The following is a 21770-nucleotide window of genomic DNA, read 5'->3' as shown; positions in this document are numbered from 1 at the left end:
TACATATATAGTCTAATTTATAACCATATATATATATATAAAACCTGCTATGACGATTCTAAAATACAACACTTACAAACCTAATGGTATATGTTTTTCCTACCCATCTGAAAAGATTTTGCCTAATATTATGATTTTATTAATTACTATTTAATCTATTAGGCTAATTGAAGCAGCTGTAAGGGACCATGTATGATTTTTGCAGATAACAAATTGTTATTAAATGTTATATCACCATTTTCTTACTTTCTTTTGAATGATTATATATATATATCTCTCTCTCTATATAAACGGCAGTTTGTCTGTGCGTGTTTCTGTGTGTCTGTTTGCTTGTACCTTCACCCTGACCACGGCTTTCAACCGATTCTGATGAAACTTGACACACACATAGCCCAATGTCATAATTCAAAACTAACGCAGCGAAAATTTTGAAAAGTTCCCCCAGTTCTGAAAAAAATCGATAAATTCGACATGGGGTCCAGAATCAGAAACACAAACTGTCTAGGGGACGCAACTCCACCTTTTTTAACTAAAAAAAATTTACCATCATTTTTTTCCATTTTTTTGGCTATAACTCTCTAAAAATGCTTTATAGTTATTTCCCTTACAAACCTGAGCAACGCCGGGCGATACTGCTAGTATATATATATATTCATAAATTAAATGAACAGTATAGGGAAGGAAACTGAATGCATCTTCTCAGAGGAGCAATCAACAAACCAAGAAATGCTTCGTCAGGAAACTCCTCTCCTTTTTTCCAATCACATCAAAAGCACAGAAGGAATGTTTTTACATTCTTATATTTCTCTCACAGACAGACTCAAATTTATATAAAAAATCTATTACTGAGTGTGGATTTGTATATTGCATATTTTTTTGTTTTGTGATAATCAGAGGAGGAAGAGCAATGCTCAGTGATCTTTCCACAGGGTTTCCATAAATGTTGTGCAATGGATGGAAGAGATCATTACTCCTAGATCACTGCAGTTGGAAACAGTGCATCAAGATACAGAAATAGAGTGGACTCCACTAAATAATAATAATGAAATTATTGTATACAGTGCTCAGGTGCACCACAACGTGTCAAAAGTGCGTATAAAACATATGCAGTAATGTACAAATGTCTGGAAAGTGAACAGTGTATGAGTCAGATACATGCTTGCATGTGTACAGAGGGGAGAAAATCAGGTGTAGTGTTGGTGAATCTCAGGAAGCATAGAAGTTTTGAAGGATGCAGTGCTTCTACAACTAACAACTGATGCCGGCAATCTGTTCCATACTTCAGCAACTCTTAGCATGAAAAAATGTTTCCGAAAGTCATGGGAACTGTGCTGTTTTCTGACTTTGTAAATATGTCCACGGGTGTTAGACAGGTGGAGTTTGAAAAGGTGCTCAGAGTTATTGTTTGCTAGATGGTTAATAATTTTATGGGTGTCTGCCAAGTCAGCTGCCAGACGATGGAGTTTCAATGTATCCATGCCCAGGGAAGTAAGGCATTCAGAATATGGTAAATACCTGATGGAGGGTATTCTCTTGGTTGCACGTCGCTGAACGGCTTCCAAACGATTAACATCCTGGTTGCTGTTAGACCAGTCTACCTCACAAGAACATGCAGTCTGTCTGATAGGATTTCTGTGGAATTTCTCCCTATCTACTATCACTAATGAAACCTGGAACCAAGGTTGTAGGAGAAGATACTTGCCAAAGTAGCTGCACAATGGGATCAAACATGGAGCAACATGATTGTGAATAGGACTTCTTAACCACACAACCATCTAGCAGGTTGTATAGGATTCACTATTCTACACATGAGATCAATGCAGTACAGTAGTATCGAGTATGTTTGCAGTTTATAAGGGGTTAGCTGCTGTTCAGAGCTTCTAACATTTACGTGCTTGTTAAATGAGGTATATATGAAAAAAGGGTCAAAAGAAAATATGGCTTAGCTGTAAATGGCAATATAAAGTAACTTCTATTACTCAAAAATAAACATTATAGCAGGGACACAATATTGTTTAGTGTCAGGTCAGCTCTGTTCCAGTAGATCTATGGTTAAAGATATTCCAGAGATGAGCACCTTTTCTTTTTAAAAACATTACATGGAAGATTACATTATCCGATTTCTTTTTTTAAAAATTTATTTAAGGCAACAGGGTGATTTGAGTGAGATTTCAATGCAGTTTCTAGCAGGTTGAACAACCATATACAAAATCCACCCTACTCTCTAATAAAGGAACATACATGATTATGTAGTTCTTGATAAAAAGGTAGGGTGGTCTTGGCTGAAATGCCTTTGGCCATAGGCCTGTTTGATCAGGGTCAATTTGGAAGTGAGCAACAACAGTATTATACATTAAATTATGTGTATCTAGACATATTTTGTCTGAATAAAAGGCAGAATGGTCATGGGTAGAACATATTTGATCATATATAAGGGCTGGGATCTTTTCGGTTTGAACGGCAGTTTTTAACATAATTTCTAGGTAACTAAAAAATTTTAAACTTCGTATACTGGCAGAATGTGTTTATAAAACATCTTTTCTCTTGGTTTTATTGAGAAAATTCTATAGTTTATAAGATATTTGTTGTTTTTTTCTTCAATTTCTGCAATTTCAACCAATCATTGGCGTCCATTTAGGTAAACAAAATTCTGTGCCGTATTAATATGTCCCTCGTTTAAGAAACAGATTGGGTTTATTTACATTTCTGAAGAAAAAAAGATACCCTCCCCCTCACCCCTAACCCTAACCCTAAAACAGATAGAAATGCAATAGATCGATACTAGGGTCATAATTATGGGTGACAATTTCATATGACACCTCTAGAAAAAACTGCCGTTCAAACCGAAAAGATCCAAGGGTTGAGCTAGGACTAAACAACAGCTACTTATGATTATAGCAGACGTTAAATAAACATATGAAAAACTACATTATCATAACTGGAACAACAATGTTTATAGGTCTCAGATCAGGTCTAACTCAAAGCTTAATTACAACAGCAAAAGACGTACAAAGGAACCTGAAATTCCAGTCTAAACAAACAATAGACTCCCATTTATAAGCATTCATGCAAGACTGCTTATATAGAGATTTATTCAGGAAGATAAAATATTTATAAGTGCTACCCATGATCATTTCAATTCTTTTCATTGACAAGCTGTGGAGAGGTCATCAAAATGGCTTCTCCTCAAATTCTTTTCAGTCAATTTTTCTCCTGGTGTGTCTGATTATTATTTTATATACATTTTCTGTATTGACATAAGCTGAACAGGTCATCACAGTTGAGCTAGTTCTTATTGAGAGCCACAACATTCAGAAACTGATTCTCAGGCATGTTATGTTTCACTCTTCCCCCTCTCTCTCTCTCTGCAAATTTTATCTATAGCATTTCAAAATTCTTTGTACCCTTTGTCTCCTTTCTTTTCTTTTTCTCACTATATGCTTAATCTAAAAGTTACTAACAGTGACTCATGTCAAAAAGGTGAAACAATTATTACATGGCACATAAACTCAACAAACATAAACAACAGAGTACAAGACATACAACACAAGCAATATTCCCCTTCTTCAGTTGCCCCTGCTGTTGTATGTCTTGTACTCTGTTTTTTCGTTGTTTGAAAAAAGTCCGTTTCCATGTTTTTGTTTTTATGTTTTCATTTCTCATTGTGTTCTGTTTTTTTGGTGTCCTGTACCCATATATACATGTATATATACATATAGATGTAGGTATGTACATATATGTATGTATACATGCATATGTTTTGTTTATTATTTTGTTATTATATATATATGGGAATCTTTCTCATTCTACACTATTTAAATAGGTGAGGAGCTACCAAGACATCTATTTAGGTGGTTGCATATATTTATTTGATAGAGTATATTCATAGTTCCAAATAAATTGTTACATAGTGGTAGAGTATTCACTGTGAATAAATGTTCTAATTAGACAAACTAAGATGTGTCTTGTGGGGTTCACGTGAATCTAGTTGCCACATAAATTGCTCCTACATTTTTCATGTTTTATAATTTAATAGTTTTAAAAATCTGAAAATTTAATAAGGCAGGTGTGGGGTGGAATACCTGATGACTAATCAGATGCTGAGCACTCCTGATGACTAGTTGCTTTGATTAGATGAATTAAGATGTGATTTATGAGGTCAATGTATGTCTAGTTATTACACACACACACACACATTATATCATATATAATGTAGAATATAACATTATATGTAGAATATAACATTATTTTTTTTATATGTTATACATTATCCATTACAGCGCCACCCAGACTGGCCTCGTGCCAGTGGCACGTAAAAAGCACCATCCGTTCGTGGCCGTTGCCAGCCTCGCCTGGCCCCCGTGCCGGTGGCACGTAAAAAGCACCATCCGTTCGTGGCCGTCTGCCAGACTCGTCTGCACCACCATCCGTTCGTGGCCGTTGCCAGCGCCGCCCTGACTGGCCTCGTGCTGATGGCACGTAAAAAGCACCATCCGTTTGTGGCCATTGCCTGTGCCGGTGGCACGTAAAAAGCACCATCCGTCCGTGGCCGTTTGCCAGCTCCGTCTGGCACCTGTGCGGGTGGCACGTAAAAAGCACCCACTACACTCACGGAGTGGTTGGCGTTAGGAAGAGCATCCAGCCGTAGAAACACTGCCAGATCAGACTGGGCCTGATGCAGCCTTCTGGCTTCACAAACCCCAGTTGAACCGTCCAACCCATGCTAGCATGGAAAGCGGACGCTAAATGATGATGATGATGATGATGATGATAACACTAGTATATAAATAAAGATGTCCTCTGCTGGGTGGATCTCAAAAATATTTGAATTACTAGTTATATTTTAAACAATTGAAGATGGAGTGTAAGTAGAAGTTTTATTTATCACAACAATGGTTTCAGCTGCCTTCTGCACTGCTCCCTAGTGGGTGGGGAACAATGTAATGACATCAGATGCATTGCTCAGTGCAAAAGAGACTCATCAGGTAATGTAATAGGGTGAGTGGACAAATGAAAGAAAGAGGTATTCAACACAGTTTCATAGGCTTCTTACAAAAACCTAGCTCATTAAGCTCTGGTAGCAAAATCCCATATATATATATCATCATCATCATCATTTAACGTCCATTTTCCATGCTAGCATGGGTTGGACGGTTTGACCAGGGTCTGGTAAGCCATGGAGGCTGCACCAGGCTCTAGTCTGATTTGGCAATGTTTCTACAGCTGGATGCCCTTCCTAACGCCAACCACTCCGTAAGTGTAGTGGGTGTTTTTTACATGCCACCGGCACAGGGGCCAGAGCAGGCTGGCAAACGGCCACGATCGGTTGGTGCTTTTACGTGTTATAGATTATAGGTTATAGATGCACAAACTTCACAAGGTTCATCTTCCTCCTCTAATCAAGACATATATAAATATAACGATATAATTATGGGGTATAGACACAAACTTCAAAAGGTTCATCTTCATTCACTACTCAAGGTACTTATTCACTGTAAGTGCTCATTCTCTCATTAGAAATGAGATGAGGGCTATAACCAGTGTCTATGTGAAATAAATAAATAGAAAGGAGAACTTGAAAATATACCCATATAAAATATATGTATGTATTAAACTTATTACACATTCCCTCTTTCTCCACTCCCCTTTCTTTCAATATATAGAATTAAGTAAATAAAAGTAAGCTACACAGAATTTTGCTATACCTGTTGGTGACTGGTCCACGATAGTTCCCATCCTTGAGTGGTTCCTCTACAATAAAAAAAAAAAGCTTTATTAAAAAAAATGAACAAACAAATCTGAAAAAAGAAACGAAATACATGAGTTATGAAATAAAGAACAGAATTATTCACATGAAATCTATGTATTATGTCTTATTCAAAATACGTCACATCATTGACTAATTTCCATTATTCCACTTTCTTTCCAATAGCTTTGCTTATTAGCTTCTTGTGGCTATGGTATCTTGGTCACTTTCACAAATGAATTACATCAATAATAATAATGATCAAGCAATAAGAATCTTAAACAATTTAACCATTTAGCATTCAGATTACTCTGTCAAATATAATGCTTATATATTCACATCATTTTGAATAATTATGTATCATCTCGTAGCTTCAAGATTTTGATATGATTGTATATTTTTAGAATGACACTGAAGAGCAAGTGTAAGAGATGGGAAGTAGGGTTCAGCTGATTTGAGCATAAAACAAGTGGAATATATGGGTTGGATGTGGCCGGTTTAATCCTTTCGTTACTGTATTTATTTTGAGACGTTCAGTGTTTCTTTCAATTACTTTAAATATAACAAGGAATTTAGTAAAATAACTTAGTTATCATTAAGCTAGTGTTAGGAACATAAACTGTGACTAAGTTTTGGTGTAAGATTTTAATTCAAAACTTATGAAAACAAGACATTTGTACTCAGACCCAGAGCCGGTTTCAGCCAGGTTGGTAACGAAAGGGTTAAATGCTAAGCATTAAACAATAAAACATGATATCTTGCCCAGGATATCAATTGTCTGGAAGCTGTTCAGCGACGTGCAACCAAGAGAATACCCTCCATCAGGCATTTGCCATATTCTGAACGCCTTACTTCCCTGGGCATGGACACATTGGAACTTCGACGTCTGGCAGCTGACTTGGCAGACACCCATAAAATTATTAACCATCTTACTAACAATAACTCTGAGCACCTTTTCAAACTCCACCCATCTAACACCCATGGACATATTTACAAAGTCAGAAAACAGCACAGCTCCCATGACTTCAGGAAACATTTTTTCACGCTGAGAGTTGCTGAAGCATGGAAACAAACTGCCGGCATCAGTTGTTAGTTGTCAGAGCACTGAATCCTTCAAAACTTCCATGCTTTCTGAGATTCGCCAACACTACACCTGATTTTCTCCATACACACACAAGCATGTATTTGACTCATACATTGTTCGCTTTCCAGACATTTTTACATTACTGCATGTACTTTATATGCACTTTCTGACAAGTTGTGGTGCACCTGAGCACTGTATACAATAATTTCATTATTATTATTATTTAATTAATAAGTTTTAACAAATGAAAGGAATTACACACACACACACACACACACACACACACACACACACACACACACACTGTGTAATAGGATAAATAACCAAGTTCAAAGAATATACAGACTTATTTCTTATACATGCACCTATTCTGAATCTATATTAATATTATAGGAGGTCCATACTGCAACACTGGAGAGCTACATCTGCAACAAAGGATAACAGGTCCACAACTATCTAGCTCCAGTTAGTGAGCACAAAACTAAACAGAAAGATTAGGAAAGCTAAAGAATTTTGAGGAGAGACTTGAAATAAAAACAGACAAATTCTCTCCAAAAAATAGTGGAAATTCAATTAAAAACCTGTAACAAGGTCAAAAGACAGATCAGTTCATTGAGGAGGTTACAAATAGATATTAAAACTCATATGGAATGAACTCCCAAAACAGGCATGGTGTAGTAACATTGGAAGTTACCTTCCTACAATCTAGGATCCAGAAATTCCTCAAAAGAATCCACAGAAATCATCTCCTGTGGTTTGTTACTTTGGAGTTTCCATTGCATGTAGCCACTCATTCAAACATGTCAAAACTGTTGTGTCTCTACCAATTTGTACCTGTTTGATGGAATGGTTGCATGCTGAATAAAATTCCCAAATGCAAGTCACTAGAATGGTCTAAATAAGCTATACACATATAAAATTATAATAATAATAATAATGATGATGATGAAGCAGCATTAGCATTACCTTTAATTCACATTTATATATAAATACAGCCTCAAATAGACCTACATATGTTTTGACTGCAAAACTAGTATACATTTGGAGAAATCCCTTATTAATTACCAATATAAGTCCAGTAAAATTTAGATTCAGATGAATATGGTACTTAAAGTTAAAGGCACCAGAATTTAGTATGGTATAATCCATATAATTCAAAATGGAGTGATTATAATCATTTAATGTTTGATTTCTATATTGGCTGGGTTAGCCAGTTTGACAGGGAACTGGTGAGCTGCAGGACTGTGTCAAGCTCCAATGCCATCTTTTGCATGGTTCCTAGAGCTGGATGACCTTCCTAATGCCAACTACTTTACAAAATATACTTGGTGCATTTTTTGTGCACAAGTGGGATTGTCATGAAAATTGCAAAACAGAAAAAAAAACAGGGAATAGGGAAAGCGAAGAAGTCCCACAACTATGAGGAAGTATTTAGGTGGGGAAAGGGGAGGTGGGTGGCTTTATGCCAGGTGTTGAAAGGCTAACATCTGATAGAGGGACAAGCACAAGGGTCTTGCTGTAAAGGAGATACGTAGCTGCCTTGTTGCATGTCTACTTAACCAAATCGTACCAAATACAGTAAATGTGGGATATCTATTGGAGCAGTGTTGCTTTGTTCCAAGTAGAATCTTGCATGTGTGAACACAGAATCTAGCTGTGACCAAATATTTTTCTGTTTCAGTCTATGTTATCCAATGTGTCTTTTTCTTTTTGATGCTCTGAACACAGAGGTTTCCTTTAGTTGTAGTTGGAATAACTGTTTTCAAGGTTGGATACTAGCTAACTTATCCTGAAATAGGAGTGGCACCTATTTTACTTTTTTTATGTGGAGGTCCATGGATTAGTGGTTAGGTTGTTGCACTTATGATCCTAAGAATGTCGTTTTGATTCTTGGACTGGGTAATGTACCATGTTCTGGAGCAAAACAATACATTTCCAGTTGCACCACTCCACTCAGCTGGCAAAAGAGAGTAATCCAGTGATAGACTAACATTCCATCCAGGAGGAGGAATATATATATATATAAGTTCAGTAAAATTTAGATTCAGTTGAATATGGTACTTAAGTTAAAGGCACCAGAATTTAGTATGGTATTATCCATATAATTCAAAATGGAGTGATTACAATCAAAATAAGCAAAAAGGATTTGGATATCCTTGTTGCTTATTTTGATTATATAAATATTACCTGATAGACTGGAATAAGAAAAATAGAGGCCTTATTCAAGATGTAACTGATAGAATATCCATACTAAGATTTGAACCTATAACGAAGTAGTTCACAGTCCAACACTTTGAATCTAGGCAAGGAATCAATATTTATGAGACACAGTTGTGCTAAAGAGTAATTTAGAACTATCCCATTTCACAAGTCATAAGTATCTCAGTGGTGGTATAATTAAGAAAAAAAAATATTGCTTGGAGGCAGAGGAAACTGATAGGATTAAGAGATTTTTATCTGCCAGGAAGACAATCTGATAATTGCATACATGACAAAAGCTATAAAAAAAAAAAAATGGGAAATCCTAAAAGGAAGTGAATGGAAGCTGTTCTTTAGAAATTTTTTATTTTAGAGCCATACACATAGGTTGATGGCTATCATAGGAATTACAAGTCAATAGTGTAATAAGGAAAGGTATATAATGAATGGTAACTCAACTAAACTGTCTATATAGTAGTGTAAAAAAAATTTTGTAAATTACAAAAATTAACTGCTGCTTCCTGCATAATTCACATCATCTTATAATCTATGCACCAAGAATGATGTTCTTGCTTTGTCTACTAGAAAGACCTAATAGCCAAAATTTCCTGAACCCTTTCGTTACCAACCTGGCTGAAACTGGCTCTGACTCTGAGTACAAATGTCTTATTTTCGTAAGTTTTGAATTAAAATCTTCCACCAAACCTTAGTCACAATTTATGTTCCTAACACTAGCTTAATGATAACTAAGTTATTTTACAAAACATTTTGTTATATTTAAAGTAATTTAAAGAAACAGAGAGCATCTCAAAATAAATACAGGGTTAAGTCACATCTGTACTGTCTTGTACTGCCCCGCCAAATCCCATGTTGAACAATTTCCTAGATATATATAAAAAAAGATGGGATGGTCATAGTTGGAACATCCTTATTTATAGATCTGCTCAGTCAAGGATAACTCAGGGTTAAACAGGAACAGCAGCATCTTCCACATCTATATATCTATTTTAGTAAACGAATTAAAATATATTTCGCCTCCTAAAATACCCTCTTTTACTTGTTTCAGCCATTTAACTGTGGCCATGCTGCAGCACCACCTTTAGTTGAGCAAATTGACCCCAGGACTTATTCTTTGTAAGCCTAGTACTTATTCTATTGGTCTCGTTTGCTGAACCGCTAAGTTACGGGGACGTAAACACACCAGTATCGGTTGTCAAGCGATGTTGGGGGGGGGGACAAACACATATATATACATATACATGATGATGGTCTTCTTTCAGTTTCCGTCTACCAAATTCACTCACAAGGCTTTGGTTGGCCCAAGGTGCCATGCAGTGGGACTAAACCTGGAACCATGTGGTTGGTAAGCAAGCTACTTACCACACAGCCACTCCTGCGCCTAGAAAACTTTTGTATATCTTTTACTTACAATTTCTATCTACAAAATTTCATTCCTGTGGTATTGGTCAACTCAACACTATAATACAATATACTTGCTCAAGGTGCCACACCATGGGACCAAACCAAGACACTGTAGTACTACTAACTTCACTACTATACTAAAGGCTTTCATACTAAGGAGTTCATAATCATGTAGTCACTAATCCAGAACCTAAATTCAGTCCCTTAACATTAATGGTTTGGAGAAAGATATGGACATTGTAAATTTCCTTTTCTCCTCGTCTATAAAATCAGTTTTATGTTTATAATAATTTCTTAATTTCAAAACCAATGACAGTTTACTCTCTCTTGCAAAACCCACACAATTTTACTTTTCTCTTTCTAGACCAAACAGGTTTGCTTTTCCACACTTCAATGAATCTAACATGCTTACTTTTTAGTGCATAACCCACATTCTCTATACTGTTTAGTATTAACCCAATCCATACTTTTTGATTTTTCATTACTTTAGTTCTGTACATAATATGAGTGGTATACATACACTTCTTGTAGTGAGTGTACAAATTTATTGTCTTATTAAGATTAATTTCTTTTGCTTGTATTTGTGTTTCGTATGTATGTACACTGCTGTTTTGTGCACAATTTGTGCATTTACTGCACACATTGTACATGCTACAACATATCATTTCTTGCAGGTAATAAAAATAGAACAGCAAATAAAGATTGCATTATTCTTACCCTCTGCCCTTCTTTCTTCTCTCATGTTTCCACTTGTTTGTTACCTTTCTCAAATATCTTTTTATGTTTCCTTTTTAACAACTGTCAGTTAGCACACCTCAATATTCATTATTGTCATACTTATTTCTCTCTTTTGAATGTGTGTAGGCGAGTTTTATTCTGTCAATCGCCTTGCTTACTCTGTCTTCTCACTCAACATTATATTCACTTGACCTGGCCCTCACCAACCTGTTTCCATTTCATGGACTCCACCACTTGCTACTAACTTTTACCCTCCCTCCTCATTGCTTTATTTCCTTTCACACTACTCATACTAAATTTTCCCCCCTTTCCCTACATTAACCCTACCATATTACTCTAGTACAGTCATAGGCAACCTGTAACCCATAGGATTTTCTGAATGGTACACCTAATGAAAAATTATCTTCACTTTCTTTTAGTATTGTAGCCTACCTGATGATAAACCATGTCTCATGCAGCTTACCACTTGGACAAGGTTGCCAATGCCTGATCTAGCACACCTTTCTTTTGCCATTCACTATTTGGATTTGAGCTGGCAGAAATGTTAGCACACCGGGCGAAATGCGTAGCAGTATCTTGTCTGCTGTTACGTTCTGAGTTCAAATTCCGCCGAGGTCGACTTTGCCTTTCATCCTTTCGGGGTCGATAAATTAAGTACCAGTTTTGCACTGGGGTCGATGTAATCGACTTAATCCCTTCGTCTGTCCTTGTTTGTCCCCTCTATGTTTAGCCCCTTGTGGGTAGTAAAGAAATATATATATATATTCTTTCTCTCTCTCTCTCTCTCTCTCTCTCCTTCTGGAAAAGGACAAACAGCTGAAATGTTAAATTTTTTCATTCATCATAGCAAATCAACTCACTCTAATTTTTTTTTCTCTAAACTTCTTTCAGTTAATAGAGCACTGCAAGATTTTTATTGACTGATTTTAGAAAGCTCTAGCTATCATCCAGCCATCAACAATATGTAATTACACATATGGTGTTGTTTATTCCTTCTCACAAACCACTAGTTGGTCACACAGCTGTCCTTTTTTTGCACAAATGACATTCAAGATTAAATTTGAATGAAAGGTTTTAACAATAGAAGTACTTTATTTGACTATAAGACAAATGTACTGTCCTGAAAAGTTTTAAGTTAAAATTTTCTACTAATAGTGTATCTACATTTTGCTTAGTTTGTCAGAAAACACAAATTAAAATCAATTGGATTATGTAATGTCTAACAATTATCTTGAAACATGGAGCAGGATGGTCTAAAGGGAAATATGTTGAGCAATTCAAACATATTGCATAGTTTTTTCTATGAACAATAAATGATAAGTAATAGTACTTCATAGGTTGTCTTGTTTTAGTATTTCTAGATTATGCTTTGCCTACTTGGTCATCTACAAGTATACAATTTGAGGGCATACATATGACACAGAGAGGTATGTGATAACTTGGTCAACATAGATGTGGTGTTTGATAATAATAATAATGGCTGATCAAACCTAAATGTGATTCTGAATTTGTGATTAAGTCACCCTATTTAATATAGATAATTTTATGCAAGCATCAAGTATTAAAATTCAAATGCTTTTATTTTTTTTCACTCCAAGATTCATATCTGTAGAGAAGCAAAGACAGATCATCTAACCTACAGAACTTGAACTTAGGTGACTGAAACTTTTGGCATTTTATCTGTTGTACTCCCAGTATTTATTTGGGTGTCTAAGATTTGTGATTAGTGCCAAAATCCTCTGTTACCATTGTGATCAACCACAATTTTTTAGCAATTCACATAGCTCATTGACCATATATTTGTTTGATTTCATTCTGTAATAGGTTTCATGCATTTTAAATGCATGTTTGAATTACACTGTGTTTGATTTGGTTTACTTAGATAAAAGATAGAATATAGCATTGTGGTGCACCTGAGCACTGTATACAATAATTTCATTATTATTATTTGAAATAATGTGTTTCTAACATTTTTGTTTTTCCATACAAAACATAACTACATTTCAATACTTATGCCTAGAAAACTTTTGTATATCTTTTACTTACAATTTCTATCTACAAAATTTCATTCATGTGATATTGGTCAACTCAATGTAGTGAATGTCAGGGACAAACAGAAATCAGTTAAATTTTGGTTAGCAGCTGAAATTTCACTTTGTTTTATTGTTGAAACAGTAGAGAGATTTTGCCTGTATCCAGATTTGAAACTGCCTGAATACAAACTTTAAAAATTCATCTGCAGAAAGACTACAGTTTAAGTATATTAGATCAAAATAATTATTTAATATAAAATGCATACCTAAGAATTTGCATTTAAAAAAAAAATCCTTGCTTTGTCAGCTATGAAACCCACAGAATTTTCTGCATGAGATTTTCCCCTGATACTAAACAAAAAAATATTCTCCAGTCTTGCCTTAAAAGGTTTTGTAGATTATTGCTGTTGTGTTGTAAAATGATTTTTGTTCTTCAATATGTCACAAATTTAGAGCCAAATAGGAAGTTTGCATCTACTAAAAAAACTTCAGTGAAATTATAGGTTTGTCTTACATAGTAAATGCATTATATGATATTTAACTATTTGAGGTTTATATCTCAAAATATCATTTAAAAGACTGACATCTAATTTAGGGCAAATATCGTATACATAATGCGTGAATTAACTACTTACTTTATACCTTTTGAAATAGTGCATGAATTCCTTTTCACAACCAGACATTGACTTTATCAAAAGACTATCTCAAGATTCTAATAAACACTTTATTTTACAACGCAACACATTAACAAAGACAGCATAGCTTCATGACTTCAACACAGAAATTAATCAACTGGATCTCTCTTGGTTATACATATACCTATTTCTTTATTACCCACAAGAGGCTAAACATAGAGGGGACAAACAAGGACAGACATAGGTATTAAGTCGATTACATCGACCCCAGTGCGTAACTGGTACTTAATTTATCGACCCCAAAAGGATGAAAGGCAAAGTCGACCTCGGCGGAATTTGAACCCACAACGTAACGGCAGACGAAATACAGCTACGCATTTCGCCCGGCATGCTAATGTTTCTGCCAGCTCACTGCCTTAACATATATCTTACTTTCTAAGGTCAGAGAGATGTTCAGTCTTTGCTGGTGACTAAGATGAGGTACCAGCCTGAAAGGTTTAGGGGAACAAGACAAAACCAGTACCTATTTTTTAAGTCTGATACATATTCTATTGGCCTTGTTTGCTGAACCATTAAGTTATAGGGACATAAACAAACCAACATTGGTTATCAAGTGATGGCAGACTGACAAACACAAAGACCTACATATATACATGACAAGCTTCCACATGATTTCCTATCAACCAAATTCATTCACAAAGCATTGGTTGATCTGGAGCTATAGTAGATGATTGCCCAAAGTACCATGCAGTGGAACTAAACCCAAAAGCATGTGATTGAAAAGTGAGCTCTTCAACCTCACACCCATGCCTATTGTGCAAATTAACTAATTAGCAAGAAATATGTTTACTTCTAAAGATATATACATTATTAGTGACTTTACTCCTACCATAATCATTAATGCCAGTTTATCCAGGCTGCGATTATTTTGGTCTCCCGGTACTATTTGACACCAGCAAACTTAGCTGAGAAATGTCAAAGTCAACTGTTTCATGAGATTTTAATTTTGTACTTTGTGTACTGTATGCTAATTTTCATAGTATACATACTACAAAAATAAAAACAGAAGCATGGTTAACAAAAGGTTAGTTTCTCAGAATTTATAAATCAAAAGCATCACTAAATGCTGAGTAAAAGTCAAATGACTGAAGAAAGTTTTAGGCTGTGATAAATATATTTTATAATTATGAAATTTACTTCTCAAATTCCCACATGCAATATTCCAAAACCATACAATCAAATAAATATCTACATTCTGGAATATTGATGTTAAGTCTCCAATTTTTGTATATAGAACTTTTTTTTTTGTTAATATAGACGCAGGAGTGGCTGTATGGTAAGTAGCTTGCTTATCAACCACATGGTTCCGGGTTCAGTCCCACTGCATGGCACCTTGGGCAAGTGTCTTCTGCTATAGCCTCGGGCCGACCAAAGCCTTGTGAGTGGATTTGGTAGACAGAAACTGAAAGAAGCCTGTCATATATATGTATATATATGTGCACATGTATGTTTGTGTGTCTGTGTTTGTCCCCCCAATATCGCTTGACAACCGATGGTGGCGTGTTTACGTCCCCATAACTTAGCGGTTTGGCAAAAGTACTAGGCTTACAAAGAATAAGTCCTGGGATCAATTTGCTCGACTAAAGGCGGTGCTCCAGCATGGCTGCAGCCAAAATGACTGAAACAAGTAAAAGAGTAAAAGCATATAAGAATAATTGCTTTTTGTTTGTCTGGTAAACCATGTTAATATAATTAAAGTATCTAGTGTAGCAACAATAAAGACAAGGTTTTTATGTCAGTATTATAATAGGTTTCAGGTCAGTGCTATTAACAAGAACAATTAGTTGAATATGTATCACCATGAGCAAAGATTTCAATTAACATGAGTTAAGCATGAACTATATTTGCTGCTTAAGTAATAAGGCTGAAGATTTTTAGAGAGAAGAGATTATTATTTCTTTATAGAAATTAAAACTAAAATGTTGATACAATTTACTGTTGTAGTTTGAGAAACTTCTTTAGTATTTTTTTGTTAGCTATGAAACCCACCGGATTTTCTGCATCAGATTTCTCCCTGATACTAAACAAAAAAATTTTCTCCAGTCTTGCTTTAAAAAGTTTTGTAGATTATTACTGTTGTGTTGTAAAATTATTTTTGTTCTTCAATGTGTCATAAATTTAGAGCCAAATAGGAAGTTTGCATCTACTGGAAAACCTCAGTGAAATTATAGGTTTGTCTTTAAATGCATTATATAATTATTTGAAGTTTGCATCTCAGGATATCATTTAAAATACTGACATCTAATTTAGGGCAAATATGGTATATATAATGTGTGGAATAACTTGTCTACTTTATACATTTTGAAATGGTGCATGAATTTCTTTTCACAACCAGATACTGATCTTATCATGAGCCAAGCATAAATTATATTTGCTGCACAAGTATAAGGCTTCAGATTTTTAGAGAGAAGAGTATCATTTCTTGATAAAAATTAATTTTGCTCTATGTATAAGTAAAATACAAAAAAATTAAAACCAAAGTGTTGATATGATTTACTGTTGTAGTTTGGGAAACTCCTTTAATATACACCAAAGTCCTAATAAGTTATTATTTATCAACAGAAGTAATTTATGTGTGTAGTCTATGCTAAGTTTTGTGTTTGTTTTTATGTAATTTCATACATTGACCAATCTAGAATAGTAGTTAACAATGCACTAATTTATACACGCCTTTCTGCCTACATTTGCTAAATTCTTTACATAGTAAAGATTATATCACTAAAGTTGGATTTCTTTAGAAATTATTTAAGTTCTGCTGTATTCCAGTATGGCATTTGGCAGTAATAGCTGAAACTAATAAAAATAATCTTAATCAGTTGCTAATGCCCTTACAATGCCTAAATGCACCCACTATAACTATTATGTGCATTTATGACAAAATGCACATTATGCATGCATGCACGCAAACATACACAAAGACACTTCAAACTCTCAGTCACCTCTAAGAAAAAGATATCCAAATGTTGGGCAAATCTTACCTTTCCACACTTAAACTTCCCCTATTTTTCACTAGCATTGTTACAAAAGCCTCTGCTCTCCTGAATATGTTAACTCTTAACTGTTTCCCTATACAAACAACTCAATGTACCCATATTTCTAGACAGTTAAAACTTCTTATCTATAAAGGTACTCATTATATTATTCCTGTGAAGGTGGAATGTAAATTTGACATTTCTAATTTGTCCAAATAAAATTAGGACTTAGAACCAGTGTTTTTTTTTTTAAATTATAAAATATTTGAAATCTACTATTTTCTTGCAAATTTCAAGGAAATACTAGACCACTTCCTCTGCAGCTATTTTTGCAGAGGCTGTTCCAAATACAAGCAGGCATATTGGATGACCATAAGTCTATGGATACTTGCGTGAAGCACACAGTTACATAAACTGTCTTGTTCATATGATTCTTTATAAATAGTAAAACTAAACATGTAAGGAGAGATTGAAGGATGTTCAATAAAAAAGGAAAAAAAATATTTAAAATCTTTAAACTTTATTATGTGATGGTTGTAAATAAGGATCACTGTCATACAAATGATGTTGTTTGTTTCCAGTCTTCCATGGGAAAAATTTCTAGCCATGGGAAATATTACTTTGCTTGGATACAGGTGAAGGTTAGTGACATGAAGGGTACCTGACCATAAAAAATTTGCTTCGACAAATTCAACCCATGCAAGTATGGAAAAGTGAACATTAAATGATAATGATACTGCATTAGTCCAGGTGTCACTATATGGTTATGAAGTTAGCTTTGCAACTATATAGTTCCCAGTTCTGTCCCACTGCACAGTACCTTAAGTTACTTTGTCAATACTTTATGTTGTACTAGCACTATGACCTGGCGTTGCCGGGTCATAGTGCTAGTGCATGCATATACAGCTGCATGCGTGCACGCATACATGCGAGTACTGTCCAAATCTCCGACCAATCACATACAGTTAGCTGGCATTCAATTGGCATATCAAGTTTCGGGCATTTTGATTGGGTTTGGGATAGAAAAAGCACACAAAAAAGTCACTTCTATTGATTTTTTAATGGCTTTGTGGGGTGACTGGGGAAATGTAAGGATGTGCACAACCACCCTTGGACGGTTTTGAATGACCATAGAAAGTGCGAGCCCTCTAACTGAAGAATTGTGGATTTGTATAAAGGACACACAGAGAGACATTTTGCTGTTTATATATATAGAGATAACCCTTTGACCATTTGGGGGCTCTCTTGAGAAGGACACCTCTGTATGATCAAAGTCGGGGACTAAAACTAACAAAAAAATAAACTAAATTCTCAAATTATTTCGAAACATGGAATTGTTGCTTAGTCTTGAGTCAGCCCTGACTAAGCAAAATCTATGACTAAAGACACTGAAGATGTGTCCAACTTATGTTTTCATAAGACATACCATATACAAGAGTACATTAGCTAATGTGTCCGTCCTCTTCTAAAATGATAAATTTAAAGGAAATTTGGCTGATATCTCTAGCATATTGAATGACCTTGGAGAGATTCCCTCTCAGACTGTAGAAATATATTAAAAATAAAGTAAAGTAGAAATTTTATAATTTACTTCAATTCACTATTGAAAGATTTGTTCACTTAAAATAAATAGGTCAGAAAAGTATACTATAGAATCTTTTGGTCAATAGTTTGCATTGACTGGTAATGTGAGAAAGGGAGAGAAAATAAAGCTGTGGCTGAGAAAATCGTTTGATCATATTGGATTGCAGACAGTTTTTATATTAGGAATATAGAAAACTTATTACTTCATGTGAAATTCCGATATGCTATTTTTTTAACAGTTGCATATCCGAAAATACTCAATAATAAACATTAGTTAATGATTATAAGGCAATATGAAGAGATAAACAGAATAGTAGATAGATATTCTATCAGTACATTTAGAATTGAAAAGATCAAGTTAATTTAACTCTTACTGCTTTCAAATTAACTACTTGTGTTCTCAGTAAAAAGTAGAACTCTTAGAACAATGGACAGCCAGGTAAGCTAGAACTAACCTATCATGTTTACATATGAAAGGTAACATCAAATATACTGCCACACCCTTTTTATGACTGCATTCAACATTTCAAATGAAAAGAACAAAAGATCTGTCATACTACTCTGCTGTCAAGGAATGTATGTATTCCAAGTTTTTTTGCTACAATCTTCACAGATCAACTAATTCTAAAATGTAACATGAGACATGCAGAACAGGTAGCTAGACTAAATTACACAATGTATAAAAGAAACTTATAATTTCCTTTCTCTGCATTGTGTAGTCTAGTTCCAGTAAGCTCCACTTATGCAAACCTATGGAAAATAGGCAACCAATGAAATAGTTATTTCCCTCTAGATACTCTAATTCTGCTTATCACTATTTCTTCAACATCACCTTTGGTTTTGATAACGAACAGTTTATAACATAAGAAATGTTGTGCACTAAATGCTGGCGAATCCACTTTTATCATTGGTCCCTAGTGGCGAAGTCAGCAGCTTCATTAAATCTAGCACTGCATAAAGCTAGATCCTCAATTTGGGCAATGATTCTTTTTGAAAAGCTTATTCAACCTGATTAGACTCCTGTTTTTTTAATTTTTTTTTTATATAATTCAAAGGACTGACTAGTAGTATATTTGGTCTTTTCAAGCAGAATTTAATTCTTCTGAATGTAAAATGCTATTGGCTGGTAAAGTCTGCACTCATGTAATTTAGCTGTTTATTATTCTTGTTTCCCCGAAATCAGACAACAATATGCAGCATTTATCTATTCTAATACACACTTCACCAAGTAGGAAGAGCAGCATGTAATATATTATATTAGTTGTCCTATTTAATCTATACATATATAAAGACAGAGAATCTTCTTTGGTGCAGACAGCACCAAAGAAAATTCCCTATGGTTGTTTCAGGTGCTCATTGTATAACCAAATGTTCCTCCCTAATGCCTATTGTATCCATCCAAAATATAATAGGAACAAATGTAATGGAACTAAAAATCTAGAGTAGTATGTCCATAGAAAATCAGAGCACAAGTAAAATATCGACTAAACAATGAGTAATTAAACTAGTAAACCGCTTTGAGGTATAAATAACTATAGTCAACAGCTAAATATAAGTGTTCCTAGCTACTGAAAGAGCTCTTTGACATCTTTGATGGTTATACTATTGTTTCTGTAAATTCAGACTAACCTATAAGAATATAGATGAAACACTAACAAATATATTTATTTCTGCTAAACCTTTAGATTTTAAACAACTTTCAAAGTGCTGTATAAATCACAAAAATATTCTTTAAATAAGGTTTTGTGGGGAAACAATTTTTCTTTAAATAATGCTTTCTGAGCATTGGTAAGATGGCTGTGAATTTTGAGGAAGAAGTATGTATGACAATATAATTGAGAGTGAGACATAAAGCATCTTGGTTTAATATCATCCGGTCCTCAAATACCATTAGGTAGATCACAGTACTGGCCCAAATGCTTGCAACGATGAATAATCTAAGGAGGTTTCTCCTTCCCTCACCAATTATGGAAGGTTGTGGACACTGCCCTACACTAAGACATCAAAAAACTTAAAAAGGACAACAGTACTTTTTTATTATCACTAATTCAAGAAGGAGGGCAGTTTACAAGGCCTCTGAGATAAATGAGTGCGAAGTATTCTCAAACCAGAGACCTAGCCTGAATATTTGCAACTAAGAGGTGCCAGATAATGGCCACACTGTAATTTGAAATAAAAATGTAAAGAGCTGGAACAAATACTGCAAGGAATTTTGTTCAATGCTTTAATGATTCTACCAATCTGCCATCCAAAGTTTTCTATTAATAATTGTTTCTAACTTAGAAAAACAATTTTTGGCTTTGTTCTTAACTTAGGAAGAAAACCGAAAAATTTAAGAGATGGGTATTAGTTAACATCATTGGTGCCATGACTTATTAACTAGAAAAGAAGAAAAACAAACTTGATTTTGGCTGAATTTGAACTCAGAATGTAAATAGCTGAAATGAATACTGCAAAGAATTTTTTGGTGCTCTAATCATGCTATTAAACCACTAACCTTAATTTTGCTATTATTAATGAAACCTAAACCAAGTCTAATTTCAGTTCACAGATCTGAAATGTTTTCTAGTAGTCTAATAATTTACATTAAAAATAGCCTAATTAAAACAAATATATAAAGAGCAACTGTAATTTATTTCGAAGCAGAAAGGAAGAAATAAAAATCTTTAGTGGATGTTTTGAAGCTTTACATGAAGCTCAAAGGATTTCTGCTCTTTACTTCTTCATGATCTAGTTACGTTAAATAAAGAGAAATATTTAGGAATATTTCATTGTGAGAAAAATAACCCAGGATAATAGGTTGCTGGCTTCATGGCTGAAGGATTGTGAGATGTACATTGTAACTGATATACTTACATATGAACCAAAAACACAATCTGACAAGGAGTCTGCTATGTGTTCACTTGATCTGCTAGTAATAGCTGCTAAATCTCATTCAAATTATATTCTACCATCTTGAAAAAGGAAAGACATTGAATAGAGTAGTTCTAGGTACCTTATCAAGACAGACTGGTTATGGGTGGAATATCTTTAATAATAGGTCTGCTCTGTTTTAAGCTAAACAAGTGGAAATACTTGCATCTCCTGCTTAAATGGCAGAAACCTAGTGGTAGCTGAAAAGATGAAAGTAAAACATAGTTGGCTGTTGCAGTTGTGTAGCAGTCATTATCATTATTATTAGTTAAACTGTGAGCTAACAATCATTAGCATGCTGGGTAAAACGATTAGTGCCATATCATCTGTCTTTACATTCTGAGTTCAAATTCCACCAAAGTCGACTTTGCTTTTCATCTTTTC

The 21770-nt window shown here is 34.6% G+C and overlaps 1 protein-coding gene across 5 annotated transcripts in view; it reads right to left on the bottom strand.

Annotated features, from left to right (window-relative positions):
- The window catches only part of LOC115212006 (choline transporter-like protein 2), a 206067-nt gene that overhangs the window by 50585 nt on the left and 133712 nt on the right, over nucleotides 1–21770 (bottom strand). For 4 of the 5 annotated variants that reach the window (XM_029780799.2, XM_029780823.2, XM_029780808.2 and 1 more), the window contains exon 2: nucleotides 5706–5751. In XM_029780799.2, coding sequence (XP_029636659.1) covers nucleotides 5706–5751 — 46 coding nt within the window. Of the gene's footprint in view, nucleotides 1–5705; nucleotides 5752–11168; nucleotides 11318–21770 lie in introns of those variants that run through there. The other variant, XM_036507064.1, reaches the window with a different exon arrangement.

This window comes from Octopus sinensis, linkage group LG1 (genome assembly GCF_006345805.1).
Source record: "Octopus sinensis linkage group LG1, ASM634580v1, whole genome shotgun sequence".
NCBI classification, from domain to species: domain Eukaryota; kingdom Metazoa; phylum Mollusca; class Cephalopoda; order Octopoda; family Octopodidae; genus Octopus; species Octopus sinensis.
Note: the sequence above shows the minus strand (reverse complement) of the source record. Positions and strands in the feature narration are given on the sequence as shown.